This window comes from Sinocyclocheilus rhinocerous, unplaced genomic scaffold, assembly GCF_001515625.1.
Source record: "Sinocyclocheilus rhinocerous isolate Xijiao unplaced genomic scaffold, SAMN03320098_v1.1 scaffold166, whole genome shotgun sequence".
NCBI classification, from domain to species: Eukaryota; Metazoa; Chordata; class Actinopteri; order Cypriniformes; family Cyprinidae; genus Sinocyclocheilus; species Sinocyclocheilus rhinocerous.
In genome coordinates, this window is record NW_015633186.1 from 206,332 (window position 1) to 233,954 (window position 27,623).

At 37.1% G+C, this 27,623-nt stretch overlaps 1 protein-coding gene across 1 annotated transcript; it reads right to left on the reverse strand.

Annotated features, from left to right (window-relative positions):
- Nucleotides 1–185: 185 nt before the first annotated feature.
- Nucleotides 186–27,135, reverse strand: LOC107743633 (ankyrin repeat domain-containing protein 13B-like). Its single transcript, XM_016556970.1, has 15 exons — nucleotides 26,799–27,135; nucleotides 14,592–14,727; nucleotides 13,669–13,793; nucleotides 13,204–13,249; nucleotides 12,061–12,204; nucleotides 11,613–11,835; nucleotides 11,128–11,194; nucleotides 9,589–9,670; nucleotides 7,523–7,587; nucleotides 7,264–7,394; nucleotides 6,248–6,405; nucleotides 5,102–5,278; nucleotides 2,732–2,895; nucleotides 1,992–2,068; nucleotides 186–1,118 (listed from the first exon to the last, which is right to left on the reverse strand). Exons 1-15 carry the CDS (start codon nucleotides 26,904–26,906, stop codon nucleotides 923–925), a joined length of 1,899 nt encoding a protein of 632 aa, XP_016412456.1. The 5' UTR covers nucleotides 26,907–27,135; the 3' UTR covers nucleotides 186–922.
- Between the last annotated feature and the right edge of the window lie 488 nt (nucleotides 27,136–27,623).

The following is a 27,623-nucleotide window of genomic DNA, read 5'->3' on the forward strand; positions in this document are numbered from 1 at the left end:
TTTTTTTGCACCCTCAGATTCCAGATATTCAAATAGTTGTATCTCGACCAAATATTGTCCTATCCTAACAAACCATACATCAATGGAAAGCTTATTTATTCAGCTTTCAGATGATGTATAAATCTCAATTTTGAAAAATTGACACTTAAGACTTCTCAAGAATTTTCATGCCAAACATTCGTGCTAGTGCGAACAGGTCTTTGAAATCAAATGGGAAAACATTTTCTTAAAACCCTCCTGTATGAGATCCTCAAAGTTTAGTGATTAACGAAATGGCATTAACCAAAAGTTGTTATTAAGCAACTTTGGTTGCATAATGGAAGTGTCAGTTTCACAAATCTTTACGTTTTTCTTCTACGTTTTTGTGAATGCAGCATTCCCATCAAGATCGATGGAGCTGTGATCGATAAACTCTTGTGTGTAAATGCCCTCACACATTCTGTTAGGAGACATCATGGCTCCTCAATCCAAGTGCAGTGAATCTGATGTGTATTAGCAACCAAAATTAAAGTTCGTCTATAATTTAAAACTAAAAAAAGTGGCAAGATTCCCCCAGAACTCACACCTACCGGTGAGTATGCAAGAACTCTGGGCGAGTGCTCGGATGATGGCTTTTAGAAACGACGCCAAGGTACGCAGTGTGGACTGTCTCAGTCATAAATGCACATTCACACGTTAAGAGACCAGACCGGTGCTGATCAGTCAGTGGATTGCCATGAGTTTAGTAGTTTGTGTTTGTAAACTTGCAGTGAAGACAGAAGTTTCTCTGTGATTCTGAACGACTCATTCGAGACTGGACCAGAGATCGGCCCATTTTATCCAGTTCTTTGGAAGAAGAGGGTGGGGCCTTTGGGAACGGCCAACGTAGTTGGTTCCAGATCCCTAGACATGCTCTCCCACCCCTCAGTTCCCACTAACCCCGTCACTTCTCCATGAGTGACAGCTGAATGATACGCTGCAGTTCCTCTTCCTCTCGTCTTTGATGTAGCTCTGCCTCTTCCTGTTCACGGGCGGACAGCGCCATGGCTAGACGCAGCTGCTCATCGTAGCTGTGCGGTGGCTTATTGGTCGGTGTGCTGCGAGGGCTCTCCACAGGGCTGGGTTTGTGCTGTGGGGTTCTGGGTAATGGAGAAGAAAAGCAGTGACTGAGACTTCTACTAACAGAACATTGTCTTTTTGACAACAGTAAAATCAGCAATTTAAGAGATGCTAACGGTCTAATCAGATTCAATGATCTATGCTAAGCTACAGCTAAAAGTGCTACCGCCAGACCCGGAGATCGGCTGAATGGATTCGAAAACGGTAAAACTCAACTGTTTAACTCTAGGAGAGTTGGAAAATGAGCCTATTTTCAAAAATAGTGGACTGTTCCTTTAAGTGTGGATTTATTACAATTTAAAATATCTGTTTTTCATTTTAATTTATTTTAAAATGTAATTTATTTCTGTGATGCCAAAGCTACCTTTTCAGCATCATTACTCCAGTCTTCAGTGTCACATGATCCTTCAGAAATCATTCTAATGTGCTGAATTTATGCTCAAGAAACATTTCTTATAATTATCAATTGTTCTGCTTAATATTTTTGTGGAAACCTTTGCGGTTTCTTTGATGCATATGAAGTTCAAAGGAATAGGATTTATTTCAAATATAATTTTTTTTATCATTATTAATATTATTTTCTGTGCGGTTGTCCTGTCCTAAAACTGAAACCTTAAAGAATAATGACGTGAATAATGACTGTTTTGGATTCATCTCGGCTGCCACAGACGGCGCATCTCTGCCTGCTTTAAAACTCCATGAAGAGCAAACGAAGGTGAGGAGAGAGATGAAAACCCTAGTGAATTTCTATGAGCTTCACTGAGGCTGTGTATTGACCGTCAAGCCTGTGTCAATAGCTCCAGTAAATGTGATGAGAGTGTGACACTGTCCTTGCCTATTGTGGGTGAGATGTGACTACAGGAGACAGTAGAAGCGGAATACTGACTGCAGACCTTTCGTGCCGGCTGGGGTCACAGGACAGAGAGTGTGTTCCTGGCTTACTGTTGGTCAAAGCCTCCCAGATCGTCACCTGTGAGGGAAGCAGAGAGATCAGGTATGTGTAAAAAAAGTCTCACACCTTGTTTCATGCGCCAGATGAGACACGTTAAGTAAGTACATTTTATTTATATAGCACATTTCAACATAGCAAAGCTATCCAAAGTGCTTAACAATGTAAAATAAAATTAAAAGAGCAAAGAAAACACAGAAAAGAATTTTAAAAAGACAGACAATAACACAACAATTAAATGAAATTAAAATGCTTGCTAGAAATAATAAGTTTTCAACCTCGATTTAAAAATGGTAATGGAAGGTGCAAGGCGGATAACCTACGTTTAGCTTTTAGCTTCTGGTGATTGTAATTAGTCTTCAAAATTCAAAAGCTGATGAACAAAAAGTGTAAGAAACAAACTTTTATTGGACACAGGGCTTCTTTTCTGCAATTATTCATAATTCAAAAGCTACTTGAGGTAAAGAAGCTGCATTAAATAATGTTTTGTGAATTAATTTGCCTTATAGTGACTTTGAATACCCAACAAAATCTGGCTCCACATAGCTTCATTCATCAAAACACATTCATTCATCATTTTTGGATTCAGTAAGGACAGAAAGATTTTTTGATGCCATGTGGTTTCAAGTCACAAATCAAATATGTGCATCTGTTAACATGCAAGTGTGTGACTGCATCTCAGACCTGGTCATATTCTGATCCAGCCTCTATCAGGCTCTGCTGGATGGCGTACTGTAGCAGATCATCTTCCTCTTCTCTAATGTTCTCCCTCTGGTTTCCTCCTAAAATGCTGTAGCCTCGCGGAGCCTCAAACACACAAGGTGGGATCTCTCCTCCGCGACACGAGTCTGATTTATACACAAACACACATTCATGAATCCCAGTGCAGATTACTGTAGTCAAATGTATTGATCAACAGATCTGAGTTACATCTGTACTACAGGCAGCGCTATAAGGAATGCGATCATTAAACATTTATCCGATCAATTCCTCTCTGGCCATTAAAAATGGCAAGTGCTTTGTCTGAACACTGTATTACTTTGTAACACCATATTCTTTTTTTTTTCTTCAATTTTTTTTCTTCAATCTGATCATCATCATTCTTCAATCTGATCATCATCTTAAATGGTTTCTAACAATTACACTTCCCTGCAGGTTAAAGGCAGGTTGATTCTTACTTGTGGAGCTGGAGCTGGACACACTAGAAGAGTCGCTGCCTGGAGATGGAATCTCTGTCCTGGGGCTGTCCTTCTGTCCGTCCCCTTCAGCATCCACTCGGGGCAAACCACCCTCTTCACAACCATTTAGGTTCCCAAAGGTGATGCGAGCATTCAGGATGTGGTAGATGGGAATTTCTGTGGTGAGATGTTATTTTTCCATTAGCCCAATTTTTCTCGAAATTACTCACCCTCAGGCCATCCAAGATGTAGATGGGTTTGTTTCTTCATCAGAACAGGTTTGGAGAAATATAGCATTACTTGCTCACCAATGGATTCTCTGCAGAATGGGTGCCGTCAGAATGAGAGTCCAAACAGCTGATAATAACATCCCAGTAATTCATAAGCAATCCACACACTCCAGTCCATCAATTAATGCCTTGTGATGCGAAAAGCTATGTGTTTATAAGAAACAAATCCATCATTAAGGCACTTTAACGTTGCTTCTGGCCAAAATACTAGTCCATAATCCATAATAACGCTTCCAGTGGAAAAAGTCCATCTCACATCCTTTCACATCAAAATCCACCCACATATTTGTTTAGAACTGTTTTGGACTGCTTTTTTCATTCAAAAACTGATGTACGTAAGCTCAGATTAATGAGGCCTACGATAAATCAGTTCCAAAAATAAACACAAAACCAGTCCTACTTGAAAGAAAACAAGCTGACAAAAAGATTGATACCAATATTTGGTGATAATATTGCATAACAAGAGATTTATAAGCCATTTTTTTTGTGCCCCGGTCATTTTTGACCGGGAACACCACAAGTGTTATAAGGATTTGAACACAACCTGAGGGTTAAAGAAATGGCAGTTGCTAACATGTTAGTTGCTAAAAGGGACTACAGAGTTTGTTGGGATGGAACAGGTAAACTCATCAACTCACTAGCCCACTTTCACAGCCTTGTTGTGTTTATAATTGTGCGAAAGACTGAAAGAGTTGTTAAAAGCTTAAATGGTGGTGACGTTGAAGTCATATGACCGTAGTGTAATTAGTTTATAACCTACGTCTAGCTTTTAGCTTCTGATGATTGTAGTTAGGCTTCAAAATTCAAAAGCTGCATTCATTTGTGATGAACAAAACATTTGAAATTCAAAAGCTACTTGAGATGAAGCTACATTAAATCTTTTTTGTGAATTCATTTGCCTTATAGGGACTTTGAATACCCAACAAAATCTGGCTCCACGTGGCTGTATATTAAACATCAAATATTCTCAGACTGACTTATTTTGTCACATCATGCAGTATTTTTGGATTCAGTAAGGTCAGAAAGATTATTTGATGCCATGCGGTTTCATGTTTGGTAAGGACACAGTGTAAGATATATTTCTGTAGTTTGTCGTCAACACCTATGAGCATCTGCTAACATACAAGTGTGTGATTGCATGTCAGACCTGGTCATATTCTGATCCAGCCTCTATCAGGCTCTGCTGGATGGCGTACTGTAGTAGATCATCTTCCTCTTCTCTAATGTTCTCCCGCTGGTTCCCTCTTAAAATGCTGTAGCCTCGCGGAGCCTCAAACACACAAGGTGGGATCTCTCCTCCACGACATGAGTCTGATTGATTCACAAACACACATTCATGAAGCCCAGTGCAGATTATTGTAGTCAAATGTATTGATCTGAGTTACATCTGTACAACAGGCAGCTCTATAAGGAATGCAATCATTAAACATTTATCTAATAAATTCCTCTCTGGCCATTAAAAATGGCAAGTGCTTTGTCTGAACACTGTATTACTTTGTAACACCATATTCTTCAATCTGGTCATCATTTTAAATGGTTTCTAACAATTACATTTCCCTGAAGGTAAAAGGCAGGTTTATTCTTACTTGTGGAGCTGGAGCTGGACACGCTGGAAGAGTCGCTGCCTGGAGAAGGCGTCTCCGTCCTGGGACTGTCCTTCTGTCCGTCCCCTTCAGCATCCACTCGGGGCAAACCACCCTCTTCGCAACCATTCAGGTTCCCAAAGGTGATGCGAGCATTCAGGATGTGGTAGATGGGAATTTCTGTGGTGAGATGTTATTTTTCCATTAGCCCAATTTTTCTCGAAATTACTCACCCTCAGGCCATCCAAGATGTAGATGGGTTTGTTTCTTCATCAGAACAGGTTTGGAGAAATATAGCATTACTTGCTCACCAATGGATTCTCTGCAGAATGGGTGCCGTCAGAATGAGAGTCCAAACAGCTGATAATAACATCCCAGTAATTCATAAGCAATCCACACACTCCAGTCCATCAATTAATGCCTTGTGATGCGAAAAGCTATGTGTTTATAAGAAACAAATCCATCATTAAGGCACTTTAACGTTGCTTCTGGCCAAAATACTAGTCCATAATCCATAATAACGCTTCCAGTGGAAAAAGTCCATCTCACATCCTTTCACATCAAAATCCACCCACATATTTGTTTAGAACTGTTTTGGACTGTTTTTGCTTGTAAACAGTGCTTGAACTGTGCATATTTCTCTCCTGATTTTTCCTGAACTTTTTCAAAGCAATATTATGGATAGAGGATTCATATTTTAGCCAAAAGCAATTGTCTGAAGAAGAAAAAAAACACTTAAGAATGGATTTGTTCTTACAAACATGTAGCTTTTCATTTCACATATCATTAATTGATGCACTGGAATCATGTGGATTTCTAGTGGTTACTGTAAAGTTTTTATCAGCTGTTTGGACTCTCATTCTGATGGCATCCATTCACTGCAGAGGATCCATTGGTGAGCAAGTGATGTAAAGCTAAATTTCTTCAAATCTGTTCTGATGGAGAAACAAAATCATCTACATCTTGGATGGCCTGAGGGTGATTACATTTTTCATTTTTGGGTGAACTTTTCTTTTAAATGTCTGTGACTGTAACCTAGCCATACTTTGAAGACAAATTTGCTAAAAAATGTTAAAAATCTGTCAATTTTACAATTTTTAGACACATAGTTCCTTCTCAGTAGTTTCTTTTCCTCTCTCTCTCTCTTACCTATTTTGACAGGGAAGCCAGGAGGCAAGCGCAAGGTGATGAAGTCTCTAAGCTTGGCGAACAGTGCGTTGGAGATGGCCATGAGTTCGATGATAGGAGCCACCTGCTCCGACAGAGATAAAGGGTGTGATTCACACAACCACATCTTGGCTTTGAACCTGGGGAAAAAACATACTGTACAAATAAGACACCTGTGTGACCTCATACAGTCTTAGCAGTTTCGTTTCACATGTCAATTGGTGTCCAGAAAAAAAGCAACGTAATCTCTTATGCCTTTCAAGTGGAGCAGTGTTTTTATGTAGTATTTATTGTATACTATTATATTAAAGTATTTATGTATATTTTGACATTGCTTTTATTTTTATATTCTCAGTTTTAATTTTAATTTTTAAGTACATTTGTTATGTGCTTTTGTAATTTTTATTAGTTTGTGTTATATGTCATATATTTCTGTATATAGATATATTTCTATATAGCTTTTTTATTTTAATAATTTTAATATTTCAGCTTATTTACTTCAGTGATAAACATTTAGTTTTGATACCATGTATAAATAAGTGATGGAAATGATCAATTTTCATCATATTAAATTCAGATATAGTTATTTAGGTTTATCATTCACAATATAATTATTATTTTTTGTTTAGGCTACTTCCGTGTTGTTTCCAACTTGAAAGCTTCCCAGGTGCACTTGAATGCAGCATCAGAAAACTATTTGAAGAGGAACACAACACATCTCATCATTAATGGTTTTATATGGGTAAGTACCATTATTACTTTTGTTTATAGTTGCATGGTTATTTATTTTGATAAGACTCTTTGAGGAGAGACAAGAAGCGAATGGAGAGGGGAGAGTGAAATGGGATTGGGAAAGATCATGATCCAGATTGTGAACTCTTTTTACAATAAGCAACCACTCAGCACGTGATACAAACTGCATAGCAATATGAAAGAACCATTTTATTTAGAATGTGTCTCAAAATGAAAATGAAAGCAGTGTTAGATTGATACACTACCTTTGTGTTTTGGTGGTGAGGTGACAGGGCTGGCCGATGTCTCTCTGAGTCATGTTGGGATTAAAGTACTCCTCTGCTGTCACGGCGAAAGGGTTCGTTGCAGGGCATGATATCTGAGTCACCATTGTGTGCTATAAAACACACACACACATACACACACACTTTATTTTGAGGCTACAGAAGTGACAAAATACTAGAAAAGCACTTTAGGTGTCTTGATGATAAATGAAGACATTTTTGACAGGCTCCGTTCACTCACTCCGTTGTTAGGCCCCATGTGCTGTTCAGCGATACCCAGGAAGGATTGCAGAGGAGTCTTGCCGCCTGAGACAAAAGCACAACACACAGCAGGTCACATTACAGAAGACGTGCACAATCCCAATGATTTGCATTACATCACAGTAACCATAGACAAGACAAAGACGCTGTTTGTTTGGGAATAATTTGAGTGGGCATAGAAATACTGAATAATCATATTCACTATGTTGGAGAGACTTTGGGGACAGTGAGGTTATGATCAGGTAATGGATGAGTAAACCCCCCTGGGTGCCGGTCAGAGCACCAATAATGAAGAGACAGGTGATTAGCTTTCTATGGTGTATTAGTAGAGAAAAGGAAGGGCCACAGAGGTACAATCAAAGGTGTAGATAGTCTGCAAAATAAGTACAATAAAGAAATGAATAAGCTAAAGATATAGATAAACAATAGTAATATTTACGGTTACATAGTGAAACCAAAGCATTCATAATTCACATAATTGGCATTTCTCTACTGAACATACAGTTAAATGAAGGGAAACAAGGTATTTCACAGAAAACTACAAGTCATGAGTGATCATTTGTCCCGATGAACATAAAGTTCCCATATATGGATAGAATCGTGGCGCATCGGAGTAACATTTGCATAAACAGAACGCTAATCACTCGTTCGGTATTGTAGCAGCTTAACAGAACAACATCACGTCATTAAGACATCATAACACTGATTTACATCTTGATAAAGTATGAATAATTACCCGTTAAGTAATATTCCCGATCTGGATGCTACAGAACGATCGTTACAGGACATGTCTGGGCATGTTCATATGGTACATATAACACTGTAGCGATCACTGTAAACACAAATATAAATAAAATAGGCTTACTTTGTGGTCAGTGACTACCACCTTGATATTAAATCTGCAAAAATCCCCACGAACAAAGTGAAAGTATCATCCTTGCAGCTGACGGCTCGGACAGATCACTCAAACACTGCAAACAGCGGCAGTTCATCAAACTACACTGCCCTCTACCGAAGTACTATTACGACTCCAGTTTCATAATAAAGGTCCCTCTTACAGGAGCCTTTAATACACACTACAACATGCCCACCAATACACACGCTCATTGTGTTTTGTAAAAAAAAAAATATATAGCATATGCGTTTCAAAAACAGAATTTATTTATCTATATTTTTGTCCTTAAATCTGCATTTTTATCCTTATGCTAACCAAGATTTGCATTTATTTGATAAAAAACACAGTAAAAACAGTAATATTATTAGATATCATTACAATTTAAAATAACTGTTTTCTATTTTAATATATTTTAAAGTTATTTATTCCTGTGATGCAAAGCTGAATTTTCAGCAGCCATTACTCCAGTCTTCAGTGTCGCATGATCCTTCAGAAATCTTTCATATTTGCTGATTTGCTGCTGAAGAAACATTTCTTATTATTATCAATGTTGAAAACAGTTGTGCTAATTAATGTTTGTGGAAACCGTGATGCACTTTTTTTCAGGGTTCTGTGATGAAAGGTAAATTTTTTTTTTTTAGAATATTGAAAAGATCAGGATTTATTGGAAATATGAACCTTTTATACCATAATACATGTCTTTATTGTCACTTATAATCAATTTAATGCATTTCTTCTGAATAAAAGTAGTAATATATTTTTTTTAAATCTTATTGACTCCAAATATTTGCACAGTAGTGTTTCGGTTTAAGAAAATTATTTTATTTAAGAAAATTATTTTCTTTTTTTATATATTTAGATTTTTTATTGCATTAGTTTCAGCATTTCCTTACAGATATATATATATATATATACACACACAAAATAAAAACCAAGTTCATTCTTTGTCTTATTTCAATAGACAGTACAGTTGTGTATTTATTACTTAGCCAGTAAGACTGGTACCAAATCTGCATATAAGATTTTTTTTTTTTTATATTATATTATATTATTTTCATTGTGTGATTGAAAATTCAAAAAAATATATCTCAGTGTCAATGTGGGCATGTAAAGATTTTGATTTGAGACACAAACTGGTCAGTCAAACGTACCTTTGGGTTTCGTTTTGTGCTGGTCGGTGAGATGGTCAGTACGTGTTCGTGTGATCAGCTCAACGTTAGAAGCACAGTAAACCTGAAGCAAAGACATGAGAACATGAGTTTAGTTCACTCTGTTTTTATAATTTGTTTGTTAATCTGCCACATTGTATTCCTGACAGAAATACAACACTCATTCATCCCAAACGAGAAATGCTGTTCAAATTATGGAGAACCTTAAAGCAGTGTTAGAATTTTCTGAGTATTACAGTGAAATGCTCATATTGCATCTAAAACTCCCTCTACATGATTGTAGTGTAGACAGTTTAGCCGGTTGAAATGGGAGCGGTCTAGTTTTGTCATGTCGCCTCTCTTCCAGTATATAACGGGTGTAACCGAAAATTGTTTCACAGCAATTGGTTCCTTTCCAATCAGGTCAACAGATGAAAAATTTGCAACTGTGTAACGCTATGCGCATCAAGGCATAAGTGCATGAATATTAATTGGGTCACAGAGTCGTTGCTTGGTAACCTTCCAGGAGTGTCCTGTCAAGTACCTTAATTAATATTCTTGAGCCGAGCCTTCACCCAAAGTCAGATTTGTCAATTTGCCAGCTAATTAACACACACTTTAACAGCCTTCCTATTAGCCAAGGATAACTGTCAAGATAAATAAAGACATTCAGCTTGAAAAAGCTTTATCATCTAAGGTGTTTAATTTCCTATGTCATGCATCAGTGCATCTTTTTCTGAATTCTGTAGTGATTCTTGAATTTAATTCTTCCATGCCTGTTCGTTCATATACAAGTGAAATCAAATTTATTTGTAGAGCGCTTTTCACAATACATATTGTTTCAGAGAAGCTTTATAGAAAATCATGATGTTAATGTTTATAATATCTTAATATCTCAATGCCTTATAGTCACATTTAGCAGATTAGAGCTGGGTGATAATATAGTTTACATTTTGCAATAATGCAAGAAATCAAGCAATTGAGATATGCTGTTACACTTTATTTTGATAGTCCACTTTAGACATTCTACTAACAATAAGTAACTTTGCAACTACATGTCAGCTAGGCTAATTCTCATTCATTTGCAACTATATGTCTACTAACTCTCAGAGTAGACTGTTAGGTTAGGTTTAGGGTTAGCAGAATAAGTTGACATATACTTGCAAAGTTTCTCATAGTATGTTGTATGTTGTGGACTCATCAAAATAAAGTGTTAGAAGATATTAAGCTGACAGTCTACTAATACTCTAATGACTACTAGTTGACATGTAGTCAACTAGCGCGAGCCCAGAATTAAGTTCTATTTCACATCTTCTTGCTCTTGAACACATAAATACACCTTGCCAATTTGAACATTAAAGCAATTTTAAACCATTCAAAAGTCTGAAAATGCATCTATTTAGCATTTTTCTTATTTTAATATATCTCATTATAAATTGTATTATCTGCACAACTTTTAGTGAAAAGTTTTAAACACAAATTTTCAATATGGTCTTAGACATTTGGATTCTACTGACTGTTGTATTGTGACATAAGCCGTACCTTTGCTTCGTACCCATTCACCACCTCCGTTTTCTCACTACGCCAGCCAAGAATGCCCGTTTTATTCCTGTAGAGACATTCGGGCATGTTACCAGGTTTCCAGCATGCCGTACAAACAGAGGTGAGTCCAATATCACACATTTTATGATAAAGCTTAGCCCCAAAATGCTGGCTCACACTCTCAGCTTCACAGTAAAGCCACAATAAAGGGTTACGATGCCCTTGCTTTTGAACATTTTAATTGGCGACAATGACTTGCCAATTGTTATTAAAGGGGTCCTATTATGCTTTTTCACTTTTTTAATTTTAGTCAGTGTGTAGTGTGTATGTTTGGGCATAAAAAAGATCTACAAAGTTACAAAGAGTTGTTGTAGCGTCAAGTTTTCAGCATGTCTAAAGGCGGTCGCATACCGGACGAGAAGCGCAGCGCCGTGTCTAGAACAATTCTTACAACAAGTACAACACGACGTCCTTTAAGTGCTCACCTCTCAAAGGAGATGTTCCTGGTATCCAGCTGCGTCGCCACCACGGGAGCAGATAGACGGGCCGCCACCTGTTCGTCGCTGGGCTGCAGCGCCCCCAGAAGGCTCAAAGTGTTTGTGCACGGCCTGGTGGAGGGCGAGGTGGGAGAGGAAGAGAGGCACGGCAGCGTCTCGCAAAACACCAGCTGTCTGTCATGATCCACTTCCATTACCATGGCGCTGGAGTCTGAATGACGGGTGGAGAGAGAGACCAAACGGATGGAAGCCAATTAGAGACTGTGGCGAAGTGAGACTAAGGTTGTTTCCATGCCAATGACAGCTTGTTTGAAAGAACACTGAGCGAGAAGTGGCATCGAGAACAAAAGCAGAGATCAAACCTAAATCTGATTTGTAGGCAGCAGGCGGAGAAAAATAAAGGTCGTTCAGTGCGGGAAAAAGCCATCGCACGCACCTTGACCCCTGAATATGAAGCTGCGATTGCCTCTTTGCCAGGTCATTTGCTCAAATCCCATGAGCGTTGTGTCCACCCGCAAACACTGGCCACTCTTCCATACCCGATATGTGTCACTCGGACAGATACGAGACACGAGCGGAACTGGAAATAGAGGCAGAGTTCAACAATAGCAGGACATGAGGATGTGGAAAGAGTCCAAACATGCCATTTACACATCGTTACGGCTAGACATGTGCCAGTATTCAGTAATGCGATATATCACGTATATCACTACAACATGTCCTTGATATTTTTTGAAAATGTTTTGATTCTTTATTGTTCAGTCACACTTTACATTAACGCTCTATTATTTAACATTAGTTAATTCATTAGTTAACATAAACTGCCAATGAACGATTCTTCTATAGCATTTATTAATCTTAGTTAATTTCAACATGTAATAACGTTATTCAAATCAAAAGTTGTAAATGTACTATTTAATGGACCTGAACTTACATGAACAGCTGTAAGAATAGTAACTTCTCAATAGTGCTTTCAAACAATTAATCGCGATTAATCGCATCCAAAATAAAAAAATTTGTTCACATAGTATATGTGTATGTACTGTGTATATTTATTATGTATATATAAATATACACCCATGCATGTATATACACTATCAAGGCTGCATTTATTTGATCAAAAATACAGAAAAAAACAGTAATCTAATGATTTTACGTTGTAATAATATTTCACAATATGACATTTTACATGTAAAATGACATGTAAAAAACATTAAAAATCGTTCTGATCCCAAATTTTTGAACGGTAGTGTATTTAGGAAAAATATGTTTCGTTTATATATTAAATATATTTATATATATAATATAAATTATATGAATATAAATATATACATGTAAATATTTTCTAAATATATGCTGTATGTGTGTGTATTTATATATACATAATTTAAAAGTCCAGTTCTTTTTGTTATATTAAAAAAAGTTATTAAACCTGTTATGACAACACTTTTTGCAACTTTTTTCCAATATCGTAATGATACCGTATAAAATACTGTATAAAATAAAACCGTATAAAAGCTTCAGCAATTATCGCAACATGAAAATTTGATACCGTCATATGTGTACGTGTGGCACCTACCCCAACTCGTAAACTCCCATTTCATTTCCACGTAAAAATCCTGTGCCTGAAAGACAAAAGGGACAGAGAAGTTTAGAATGAATGTGAGCGTACAGTGGAAGGGCGAAAGCACGAGACGGATCGCTCTGCAGCGAAGCACATGAATAATAAAACTCCCTGAGAGATGAGGAATGGGGAGAACCAGAGAGCTGACACATCCATCATAAACGAAAGGAAAAGAGCTACGGGGTGCCCAGGGTTTAAGAAAACTGGGAAAAGAGAGGTCTCGCAAAACAAACAACGACGTAGACCCAGTGGTTTCCCGTAAACCTGTTTGTTTGTGTATCTGTATGCATGATTCTACTGGAATGAAGGGCTCAGGTGTGCAGGCAGCAGGTGGTTGTTAAGATGCTGTTTGTTAAGCTGGTGGCTTGTTGTTTTGCCATTAGCAGGTTCGGGGTTTATTAAGGTACATCTGGGGCTGACCTGTCGGAGTTTCTCCAGCAGGCGTGGGATCCCCGCCAGTCGCTTGGTGGTGCGCTGGTAGTCACGGTAACGCAGCACCAGACGCACCATCTCCGGGTTACGTGAGCTGATGGCCTCCTGCAACACTGAGACAGAAGGTAAAGGTTAAATTGATACTGAAATTAGGGATGTGTGATATATTTACATTTAGAATAGCTTTGTCATCATCTAATGCTCACTTAAAGAGCTATATACTGTAACTAAGTTGTAAATAAAAAAGATAACTGGAGTACGTTTTACAAGAAAATACTATTTCTGCATTTTATTTCACGTTTAATCAATGAATTTGTGAAATTTACTAGCAATTTCTGAGTGAAAATAGTTTCTACATATATTTTTTTTCAGTGTAGCAAAATGACTGATTTTAGTTTTTGGAATTTTATTTGGAATTTATTTAGACAAAATAATAGAACTTTAATATTATGCCAATTATCAGTTATCAGCTGTCAATACTGAAATATTATTGCCAATTAAAAGAACTGTTTCTAATGTTAATATATTTTAAAATGTAATTTATTTCTGTAATGGCAAAACGGAATTTTCAGCATCATTACTCCAGCCTTCAGTGTCACATAATCCTTCAGAAATCATTCTAATATGCTGATTTGCTGCTCAAGAAACATTTATTATTATTATTATTATTATTATCAATATTCAAAGAAACTGTAAGATTTCTTTACAATTCCTAGTAGCATGTAAATGGTCTCAATGGTCTCATTGATCAATTTAATGCATCTTTGCATAAATAAACAAATTGTACCGACCCCAAACTTTAATTATCAGTTAATCAGTTAATAACTATCAGTTAATAATTAACAGTTTATCATATTGGCCAGAATTACTGCATCCCTTCCCAAAATGCAAAGGCTTTTTCACTGTATTACCTGTCCAGCCATTTCTGTTTTCTTTGCTGACATCGGCTCCACGCTGGACTAACAGACGGGCACACTCTAAATGGCCCAGCGTCACGGCCAGGTGCAAAGGAGTCCGACCCCGTGGGTCCAACACTTCTAAATCAACCTGTAAGACAGAGAGAGATTAGTTTTATTGAGAACTTCATGCAGTAAAATATTTCACAAACACAATTTTCTGTTTCTGCCCTAAAACAGAGATCTGTCAGAGCTGTGGCCTAGTAGTTGACGCATGTTCTCCAGAGATGCTGAACGTTTGTGCTCAAATGCAGGTTTGAAAAACACCTGAATTGTGTCCCATTACATTCCCCCTCTATGACCTCAAACTATTTCTTTCTGCCATTCTGTTAATCAATGTTTAGAAGTTCAGTTAAGAACAGTTTATATATACATATATTTTTTATTTATTTGTATTTATTTATTTATTTTAAATTTTATTTTCATCGCTGTGCCTCATTAAAGTTGTAACTTCAGTAGTGCTGGATACTGGATTCCCAGCATGCACCCCAACATGACTAAATTATGCAAATTACCACATCAATTGTTTACATTATTTTCATTGGTGCTGTCATGTTTGTTTCTTTTAAGGTATGTGTCAGATCCTGACATTTTGATTCTGATTTATTACCATTTTGTTGCAATATACTGCAAACTGTAGTCAAATTAAGTCATATTTATTTATATAGCACTTTATACAAGATTTATACAGATTGTTTCAAAGGAGCTTCACAGTAATAAGCCAGAAAATAACAGTATTAATGTTGCAAATCTTTTCAATTATGAAAAGAATCCAATTGCAGCTGTGAAGCAGCTCTTAAATGACAATAGTGTCTTTCTCAGCTCATTTTAGTTCAGTGTTGATTCAGTTTGGTTCATTAACAGTGTGTTGAATGAATGAATGTTGAATGAATTCAGTTAAACTATAAAACAGTTCTAAGATAATAGTGCATTATTCAGCTCAAGTCAGTTCAGTGTTGATTCAGTTCAGTTCAATAATAGGGCAAAGTTCATCAAATTATGAAATGAGCTTAATTCAGCTATATGAAGCTCTACAGAAGGCAATAGTGTTGTTATTAAACAATTCAGTTTAATAACAGTGTTGATGCTGCAGAGTTCATCAATTATGAAACGAATGACTATGCCATTCCAAACAACTGGAAAGGGAAATACATGCAGATAAGATTTAAAAAATAAGGTTTTTAAAGTTCAACAAACATGACAAAATGACAATTATGTTATTATTTTCTCACCTTCATGTTGTATGAATTTCCTTTGTAGAACATAAAAGAATATATTTAGAAGAATGTCTCTGTGTCTTTGTCTACACAGTTAAATTCAGTGGGGTCCAATGCTGTTTTGGACCCCATTTGCTTTCAAAATATCTTAGTTTGTGTTCCACTGAAAAAGAAAGTCATGAAGATTTTGGAGATATGAGAATATCTTCAAGTATATGATAATCTTGCAGTATATGAGAATCTTGAGAAAGCCTTCAGAAAGAAGGAAAGAACAGGCATAATTCTGGCCACCCGCTATGCGGAAGGCATCACAGGTAAAAGGAAAAGAAGGCAGAAGTGAAAGAGTACGATGGAAAAGAGAAGTGACAGGCGATAATTAAGGCATCACACCCGAACATGACACATGACACCCGACAGCCATGGTGAGAAATACTTCCACACTCAAACTGAGATCCGCGTTAAGCACACTGGGATTCCGCTCTTGTGAAAAGCAGCGGCGTACCATACTGTTCCTCCAGCTTCTCATCCGATGATCCGAGTGATCTCTCTCAGTCTCTCGGCCCCTTTGAGCCAGTCAACTATTTCACTGACAGTCTTGAGAGTTTCAAAAGAGTTTATGATTCTCCTTATGGGAGGATCATTTATAATAAGATCATCGCTCACTGTCGCTCCAAACGCAAACACAATCATTCCGTTCACCTCCACGCACTACCACACATTTCAGTAAATATGCTTATGTTTATAGATGCAGGATGACCCATTAATCATTATTTGATGAGTTGGCCGGCCGTGGTCGTGTTGGCCATATTTATAAGCGTACCCTCCGAAAGCAAGGTCATGACAGACGGTGCATGTTGAATCGTGTATGTGGAGCAGAAATGAGAGTCAGGACAGCTTTATTTAGAGACTTGTATGTGAGCCATGTTTGCTGTTTTTAATGAAGCATTTGGATTGGCTGTGTGGCAATGGAAACATTATTACCCAAGGGCTTAACTTGTGCTGCGAGAGTTGCTTTGGAGTTCTGTACTGTACTGATTAACTTGGTGCACTTATTTACACTTCGCTCAAGGTGCATGTGTGAGTTCTTGTGTTTTCTTTTCCGTGCCTACTGTATGTGTGTATACTGCATTATTTATTCATAGTTATTGCTAGTATGGCTACTACAGTTGCTCATGATTAAACCCCTAAATTATTTTAAGTATTAAAATTAAGCATGTAGCTCAGCTATCTTTTCTAGGTGTTCAGATTTGTGATTTTCCCCTGGTCAGTCATAAAATAGGTTAAAAAAATCCCACAGAGCCTAGAATATCAAAGATAGTTGAGGGTGGGCTCTTTTAACTTTGACCAATAAAAGAAACCCTGCTTGAAACTGCCATGCAACACACTAAAATCCACCCAGTGTACCCTGGTAACCACATGGCAACACCTAGGCATAATTATATAATTTCATAAGAATACACATTAATTTCTTCAGAATACACAAAGCTGTAATTTGTATATTATTATTTACACTCATAATTTCTTCAGAATATTTAAAGTCGTAATTCATATGTATATAATATAATATAATAATATATCAGTGTTATTTCAGTATTATTTACATACTCATAGTATTTATTAATATTTTGAATTAGCTTTCATTTTTATATTTTCACTTTTCATTTTAATTGTAGTTTTATTTATTTTGTACGGAAGTTCTAAGAGGCCATGCATTATTATTTGTTTTCCTTCTTGTTTTCTTGCTATCAAGACATAATTTGTTTTTATTTACATAGTATGTCTGTATATAGTACTGTGTATATTTATTATGTACTGTATATATAAATCTAAATTGCGTTTGGTCTCGTACTGTATCGCGTACCTTGTCAGTGTCGTGTGCTTTGCTTGGCCATTTGTTGTGATAAACAGGACAGTGTGTCCAGCTGAATTCAATTTGAGTTTTTTTTGTTTAATTCAAAAGAAGGCTTAGTTTACCGCGGAAGCGGTTGCGGCTGCGTTCGTGTGAAGACAATCACATCCAAAATAAAAGTTTTTATTTACATAGTATGTGTGTGTATTGTGTATATTTATTATGTATATATAAATACACACACATGAATGTATATATTTAAGAATTTATATATTTAAGAGTTTATATATTAAATATAATTTATATATAATATAAATTATATGAATATAAATATATACATGTAAATACATGTAAATATTTTCAAAATATATACTGTATGTGTGTTAAATAATTTATAATTAAATTTAATAATTTAGCTGACACTTTTATCCAAAGCGTCTTACAGTGCATTCAGGCTATACATTTTTTACCAGTATGTGTGTTTACTGGGAATTGAACCCACGACCTTTTGCGCTGCTAACGCAATGCTCTACCACTGAGCCACAGGAACATAAATAAAGCTCAATAATTTTTTTGTTACTGCCCACTCACATTTTAATTGGCCTTAACATTAAAAACATTAAAAAAACATAAAAATTATGAATTTAAATGTATGCTTGTAAATTTGAAAGTGAATTTGAAATTATCTATTTTTTGCATTTGAGATTAGTATTTGTTCCCCACAAATATAAATAGGCTTTTTAGGCTTCTTTACAAACAGGATTTACAATACCAGCTGTAAAATGATACAGGTATAGCTCTGGCCCTAATAGGACAACTTGACAGTTCCGTCAGCTGACCTAAAAAACACTGGTCCCGGGCCAGTGGGCCATCCTTATTGTTGAGCCCTAATTGCGTATGATGTGTATCATGCCACAGAATAAATCACACTCATGTTATTGTTATTGTTAAAGAAAACTCCAGTGCGTCCGACACCCTGCTCTGTAATTAGCCGGCCCCTTTCATAACATCGTGACGGCACTCACCTGCACCAACTGAGGCCCGGCGGCCCATGAGGGCCTCTAGCTAGAAAAACAGCAGCCTGGTCCCCAGAGTGAGATGAGTGCTACGAGAAAAAGGGTGTGATGAGTGGTGGGGGTGGGGGTTGCTATGGTAACCCTGGATGAGGAGTACAAATAGGAGACGCAGGCCGATGGAGGGAAAACTACAGTTTTAAGTGAATGATGGCTCTCACATCGGTCCTCTGGGGTTCTCCGATCAACCCTGACACTAGATACGGCTCAGATGACTGACAGAGAGGGAAAGAGAGAAGGAGATAACTGTCAGGAGGTGTGCATGCTTGAGCCGGTGAGTGAGGGACTGAATGAGATTGATAACTAGTTCTGAGAGCTTCAGGGAGAGACGGAGAGAAACGTGTAACTCGGTAAGACAGATTAGCAGCTGTGAGAGGAGGACGGAACAAAGGAGGAGGGTTCGGGAAACATCAGTTGTTACAGACTCAGACTGGCCTTCTGGTGACCTGAAATGCTGCTATATATACCCCTCTGAGACACGCTAGACAACACACACACAATAGCACAAACACAAACAGTCCCTTATCTCATCTGATCACACAGCCACATTCAAATACAGACAAACATGCTGACTATCATCCTGTCATGTGTATAACAAAGATTTACCATGGCATCCACCAAAACAAACCTCTATTAAATTTAACACTTTTGAATTTTGTCTCATTATTTGTCCTACATCGGCTGTGGTGAGGGACATAAATGACACTTTAAACTATACTATATGGGCTCACGTACCGCTCTCATTCAGCACATATTCCAAATGTTTCCATATTCGCGATGTATTTGAAGCTAAACCATTATTTATTAAATTAACTGGGCTTTGTACGTTCCAATATCGAAGGGAAAAAAATCATAATGAACAAAAATGTGCCGCACTGGAGTGGACCGGGGCTCACGCTGTACGGCACAGACTATAATACAGATTATTTAAATTGACTGTGTAACATTTTATCTGTATAGGTAATTCTATGTTTTATTTTAATAATGAACAGGCCGTTTGCAATGAATAGAGGGAACGCAAATATCTTTGCGAGAGAACGCAAAAGTTTTGCAAGGGAACGCAAAGTTTCTCTAGGGAACGCAAAAAATCTGACAAATATTTTTTCCTCCCACCCAAAATTTTTTCACTCAATCTGATTTTTTTCCACCACCATGTCTCTTTAGGGGCTCTGTAATTTTTCGAAGCAAGCAAATTTCATGCGAACGGACGCACAATAAAACGGGCATGAACACCTGCAGACTTTAAGTGAAGGAGGGACACGAGCCATATTTAGGAATCAGAATATACACTTAGAGGAGTTTTTTTCTTGCTAACCACATAGCAACACTCCAGTAACCATCCACAACACCTCAGCACAATGGTGGTGAGGTTTGCATGGGGAAACTCTTCTTATTTTCTTTTTCTACGGTTAACACTGTAAAAACAAAGTTAATATTGCTTAATTAATTAATTAATAATACATTATTATTATTTTATTTTTTTGCATTCATTAATAAAACTTAATAAAAATTGTATTCCATAATAAAAATAATACTATACTATACTAGTACTACTTGTATTAAGTCTTTTTGTGGCAGTAAAGACAAAAGTTGTCTTGAAGTTGTAAAAATTCTAGTATTTATTAATATTTGATATATCTATATATGAATTATCTTTCATTATGTTAACATTTTTCCATTTAAGTTAGTTTATATATTAGTATATATTAAGGCTATATATTCTGTTCTAGTTTTACCAATTTAAACATTAAAATTCCAAAAAGAATACTTTTTTTTTTTTTTTGCAATTGCTGTTTTTATATTTTGCCAAAGCAACATTTCTATTTTTTATTTTTTATCAGATATTTTACATTATTTCAGCTTTATTTCATTTAAAGAAAACAATTTCTCTTCAAAACTGGCCTAAAAAAATAGTGGAGATTTATAATGTTACAATAGATTTCTATCAAATAAATGCTAAACTTTTGAACAGTAGTGTGTGTGTATATATATCTATACTATATCGTTATCTATATATTACTAAATGTGCATGTATATGCATATAACTGAAAAAAAAAAACATTTGGTTTTTGACATAACTGTGGTATTTTGGTGGAAACTACAGTTACCATGGTAAATCTTTGTAAGGTTTCTTGAGCGGTGAGGGTCGGCATACAGAATAATAAAAATAATAGAAATCCTACCTGAAACACCTACACATTACAGTTCTCCTGCTCTGATCGGAACTCGTCTAACCCACCTACACTGCAACTTTCTGACAGCCCTGTAACAAGTAAGCACACTTTCCTGCTGACATGCATGCACTGCATCAGACACAAGTGCACTAACTCAAATTCATGTTAATTACTAATCCTGCCCCACCACATTGAAAGTGACAATCATCTAGTGTCCATCCTCACATTTTCACATGGATGCTTTTCCACATAGCTGTCCATCCCATCTCTTCTTCCTCTCTCTCAGTTGTGAGCCTGCTGGAGACTGCATTATTGATAGTCATCTCTGGCTGGTGCATCTGCTCTTGCACTCTTTCTGCCTTGGCTAATGTTCTCTGGCAGCTACTTAAACCAACATCAATCTTTCATTGGAAGTCCAAACTGTGCATGTGGGAGGCAGGCAGAAGAAAATCATATGTGTGTGTGGGGTGCATATCGCAGCATGTGATAGATTCCGCTGAAGACTTTGCACAGGCTCTCTTGTGTGGCCTTATGCATAAAAATGTGCATACATGCATAGATTTACACATGCACAATCTGTTTTACACATAAATGGAATCGTGTGCCTTGGCGCATTCACTTAAATCGGCTTTTATTTGAAGACAGAACAACATCAACGCAAAGAAGCACTTAAAGACTGTGATGTGGCAGAAGAATGAATTGCATAGACAAGGATGCAACCCTGGAGAGAGGTGAACAAGAACTTACAGATTCTTTAAATAATTCTAGGCAGACAGACATATGCCACAGGAGGTTGACACACACCCACGGTGCGGTTCATATTCTGGAGATTGACATTCAGGGCTCAGCTATAAGAGCTGAGGTGACCGCCTCATAGTGTGGGAGGCAGAAACCAACAGAGCTTCACCAAAACACAATGCTACAGCCATCACTTTTTAACTAAATGTCAGCGCAAAAATATACAGTAGGAACGTCACAATGGTACAACAAAGACTGTATAAAAGACATTCAGCTCCATTTCACATTCAAAACTGTTTCGGATATGGCCAGTTTAGAGTCCATTCTGGAAATCCAAGCAGTCTGACTGTGCCGGTGATGACATGTCCTTTGCTTTACTCCGGTAAATGCCACGGTGCTGGTGGGTTGAGATAAGAGGAAGAGGAAGTGAGAGAGCTCATACTGGAACTCTTTCAAAGTTAAAAGGGATAGTTCACTCAAAAATAAGATTAAAATATTATATACATCTAAATCTTTTAGATAATATTTTACTATATTTCATATTTTTTATATTTATATTAAATCTTGAAGAATATTTTGACTGCTTTTGTCCATTCAATGAAAGTCATTGGGATCCAAAAACACAAACTGTTTCAAAATGTCATCAAAGAATGTCATTCAGGTTTGGAGATACCAGTGTTATTTTAGTTACTATATTTTGAATTTGAATTAGATTTCATTTTTTATTGTATTTTTAGTTTTTATTTTGTAATTTAATTGTCCTTTTGTGATTTTTTTATTATAGTTTTTGTTTTTATATTTCTTTTTAGCTTTATGTTTTATTTTTAGTACTTTTACTATGTGATCTTGAACTTGAAATTTCAGTTTCCCATTTTAATTTTTTATTTAGGTTTTCCATCTAATACTTATATTTTATTTTATTTCAGCTTCCTTTAAATTATAGAAAATTATTTTTAATAGCTTAAGTTTTGCTTACAAAAACAAATCTGGGAAAGACGATGCTGACGGAATTCTTTCTTTTTTTTTTTTTTTTGGTGAACCATCCCTTTAAAAGGAGAATACTGACATACTAGATGTTATACTTCCTGCGGTTTTCACATACAGTATGGTTTGAGGTTACGTTTGCATATCCAAATTAGAATAGGGGAATGTTTACTGGAAAAAACAAACGTCTATGTAAATCATAAAGATGAGTAGTGCTTATGAAATAGATAGAGCCTTGTAGTATTCTCCAGTTGGCAAATGCAGCACAGCTCGCCTACTCATGTCATGTGCAATTGATAGCTTTGTATGTGTGTGTGCCAGTATGTTTGATTGTGTTGCTACTTATTATTTTATGGTGAATTCAGATCATAAACTCTAATCAAATTAGATACAATTGCACCTTTCATTTCCATAATTTCAATTCGACAACCCAATTTGCTGGCCTTTTACGAGCTCTGTCTACCACTGTCCTTGTCAGTTTGTTAAAAGCTTCCCATAAGTTAACTAAATCTCAGCAACCCCCTCCCAGCCGCCCAACGCTCGTCCCCTGTGACAACGCTATGTCGCAATTAGAGTTGGGTTACGGGTAGAGAGCAGGAGGGGCGAGTTTTGAAGAAGAGAGGCAGTATATCAAACGGGAAAACCGAACAGATGTGTGGACAATGGCAAATGTGCTGAATCTGATGGAGGGCCACGGGTAAAGAAATTGCCGCCGTGTTGTTGTGTATTTGCTGAGGCACTGCTGACTTCACTCAAAGACACAAATCCACATGCCGCTCGACAATTTCTCTAATTTTTGGACTCGGTTCTGTAGATGCATCAGCCGGCAATGGCTCTTCTCTCTGGTTTGCTCATTCAATCACCCACTCTATCCATTCGCTCTTTCTCAATTTCCTGCCGCTCTCCTCCAAGCTGTCATCTGTCCACTTCCTCCCCCGTGACTGTTTTATGGCACTGTCAAAGCAAACTGCATATTGAGCTTCTTTTCCCTTCGGTAACTTCTTTACCCCTCCTCTTCCTCCTCCACCAGCACCCAATCTCTTTGCTATGCACGTCCCTTGCTCTCCTCTGTCCTAATAGCTTAAATTTCCTCCCCTTTGTTCTTTCACTGACACCTAACATCTATCCCATAATCTCGTGTGCTGGTGCAGCAACTTTTCCCCTTGTCAGGGTGGCTACGTGCCTCATGCACTGGAGAGGAACGATTGAGACAGAATTGACCTCCCTTCGCGCCTCGTGCCGTCCCCGGAGGGACCCGGTTTGATTCATCGAGCCACACCCTATACGGTGCCAAACGTGGCTCGATTATGCTGTCAGCGGCCTGTAAATCAACTAAACTGGAAGTGCTTTATATCACAGTGATCATCGAGAGGGTTAGGGGTCTGAATTATTACCATCAGCCTGAGCAATAAAAACCGGCACAGGAACAAGATGGCTGGTTTTGGAATGAGTTACAGTTTGTTTGGGGTTTGGAAAGATGGAATCATGAATGGCTGCTGTAACAGAGATGGAAGACTTCGCTCAAATGAGTTGAAATGATTTACTCATAAAACAGAGAGTTAAATCAGAATAGTGAACTAGAGAACACAGGCCTTGATGTTAACTGAAGTGGGCATTTGATTCGACTCAATTTGTCTTCTTACATAAACTTCTGTTTGTTACAGAAAAATGCATTCAGGTTTTTATCTTGGGTTCTTCCATTATGATGTAGCTCTTTAACTTTATAATATAAGTAACCTGACGTGTGTCAACAACAAATTGTGTATTATTTAATGAATCTATTGTATAATATTAAATATTTTAAATCAAACCGGGATTAAATTAAAGAGCAATGTTTTAATAAGTCCATTTCTTCTTTTTTATTTGTTTGTTTTTCCACCTCTAATGCTGTTTTTTATTATGTGTCTGCTGGTTTATTTCTCCATAATTTTTTAAAGAATACACTGATGTCACACTGGTTTTGACTATTTCTACGAATCTGTAAATTAATGTTGCATTAAAATTGTGATGTAATGGAAGTAGCAACTGATCTTTTCTTCTGTATTGCAACGTTCATTCAAGTAAAATGGATTATCGGAAAAATTAAATATGTAGAGCGGGACTTGGTTCTATCCATTGTTTGTTGATTAGATAGATAGAGGCAGATCTGAATGTGAGCTTGTAAGAAATGGGCGGTTTTTCGCGGACTTAATGATTGGAGAAGTTTGGCATACATCATCAGAGAAAAGTCTGTTGTTTCACTAGGATGACTGAGTTATAGCATCTTGATTACAAAGTTTTATTACAAAACTACACAGTAAAGTAAAAAAAATTTTTATTTTTTTTAAAAAAAATTTAAAAATTAAAAATTAAACATGCGTGGATGAATCGTTCACAATAAGTTCAGTAACATGCATTTAGAAGATAAATAGGGTGAATTTCCATTTCATGCTGACTTCAATAATTCTTTTGAAGGTTGATCATAAAGAACCAGTCTTCTTCCATGACAAAATCAACCTGTATGAGCTATTGAACTTCAGTGTGTAATCAGTGATTTTGTCATAGATAGATGCTGATGTTGCTCACTGCGCCATGGGAGAGAGAGAGCATCTCATGCTGCATCTGTGTCTTGATATTACTTAATATCTCATAGATATTAGGCTAAAATAAAATCAAATGGAGTTTTGTTCATGTTTGTACGTCTCTCATATAGAATATGATAAAATAGGATGTTGAAACTGGTTTATAAACGGAATATAAATTCTAGAATAGAATTATACTCTATTAAACAGATAATCGAACAGAACAGGTTCTTTAAATTATAGGCTACTGTACAATGTGTTCCTTATACTATGATTGGAATTATTGACCCTGGACCACAAAACCAGTCTTAAGTCGCTGGGGTATATTTGTAGCAATAGCCAAAAAAACATTATATGGGTCAAAATTATCGATTTTTCTTTTATGCCAAAAATCATTAGGATATTAAGTAAAGATCATGTTCCATGAAGATATTTTGTAAATTTTCTACCGTAAATATATCAAAACTTAATTTTTGATTAGTAATATGCTTTGCTAAGAACTTTATTTGGACAACTTTAAAGGTGATTTTCTCGATATTTAGATTTTTTTGCACCCTCAGATTCCAGATTTTCAAATAGGTGTATCTCAGCCAGATATTGTCCTATCCTAACAAACCATACATCAATGGAAAGCTTATTTATTCAGCTATTTTATTCAGGCTAAAATTGAGCCTTATGACTGGTTTTGTGGTCCATGGTCACATATGATCAAATCGGTTGAACTTATGCTTTGTGGAGCTGAATAAAACATAACTAAACCAGTCATGTTGTAATCTGTCTGTTTGCTTGGTGAGTCTATATTTGCAATTTATTTATTCATTTCCTTCCCATACATTCAAATCAACCATTCAATGTCTGTGGCCTATATATAGTTCTGCACAGTAATCTCAAATTCTAATTAATTACAGACTAATTCCACACTGATTCTTGGAATAATGTACTGCATTAATAATTCTTTTGAAGAAGGCTGATCAGAAAGACAAACACACCCTCTCCTGACACACCATCTATCCTCAGGAACTGTGAGTGGTGAACGTATAGGCTGATCTGTAAGCATCATTCACCCACAGTCTTTGTATGCAATGCCACTTTATTCTGCAGCCTCTCTGTGTTTTACACCATCTCCGATCGAAATAAAACTGCATTTGTGATCATGTTTCCGCCAGACGTGTAACATGAGCAGGTTTGGAGAACAGAGAGTGTGTGCCGAAACCTAGTGAGCTAACGGTACCTAAAAAGACAGTATTTTACGCGTTCGAACGTTATACGCCTCAAAATGCGGACTAGGTAGGCAACTCGCTAGGTTTGAAGACACAGCCAGGGTGTGAGGGTTTTTTGACAAGCATTTCTGTTTGTAGTAAACATATCTGCAAGTAAATAAGCACTTAACTGAATAGACGTGTTTTTAATGAACCAGCAGACGATGAAGAATCACTTTTCGCCCTTTCATCACAGATTACAAGTCGAATGAAGTACCCAAATCAGTTTCCTCAGACAAACGCACGGCCCCGTTCCTCACAGCATTATCCGCCGCGAGACTGTCACGCGGAAACGAAAGCATTTTACCTGCTCGAGCGCTGAGAGCTCTTTCTCCAGCTGCCGGTGTTTGTTATGCCACACCAGATAATGCAGGTGGTAGCGACTCTTCTCCGGAGTTTTTCTGGCAGAAATCATCCTCGGTGCATAATTCGCCGCTGCTCTCTCCCTCGTTCCGTTTCCCTGCTTTTGTGCGATATCAGTTACTTTTATAAAGGGCGCGTACTATATTATTATTATTGCTGAAACGACCGCTAAGGGGATTTCTCTCCCTTTTCTTATCCAGCATCGCCTTTTGCGTAGTAGCTTGGCATTCAGTGTGTCTGTGTTGAAGGCAATTTAAAGCTTGTGTGCATGAATGCTCTCCGTTCTGTTCTCCACTCCTCCTAGTCTCTTCTCCCTCTCCTCTCTCCTCACAAACTCAAACGCGCGCACGCACGCCCGCTCGCTCGCGGAGGCTGAGGCAGGGCTCTCGTTTCGCCGATGAAAGCGACTCAGTCACACCTATGAGCCATTGAACTTCAGTGTGTGATTCTGATTCTGTCATACATGCAGATGATGCCCACTGCGCCGTGCGCAACTCATTCTGCCATCTCTGTCTTAATATTACTTAATAAATATCTAATGGACGCAGTAGCCTTTATTAACAGAACACAGTTCAGTTCTAGAATTCTGTTTTTAATGGAACAGATAATAGAACAGAACAGAACATGGTGTTTGTATAGCTATGTTCTCATCTATTTTATTTGGTTTCAATAAATACTCCTTGACTCCAAAAGAATCAAATGGAGTTTTATTCATTTGTTAGTAGCCCATTAAATCTAGTAGGCTACTTCCACTTAGAATAGAATTGAC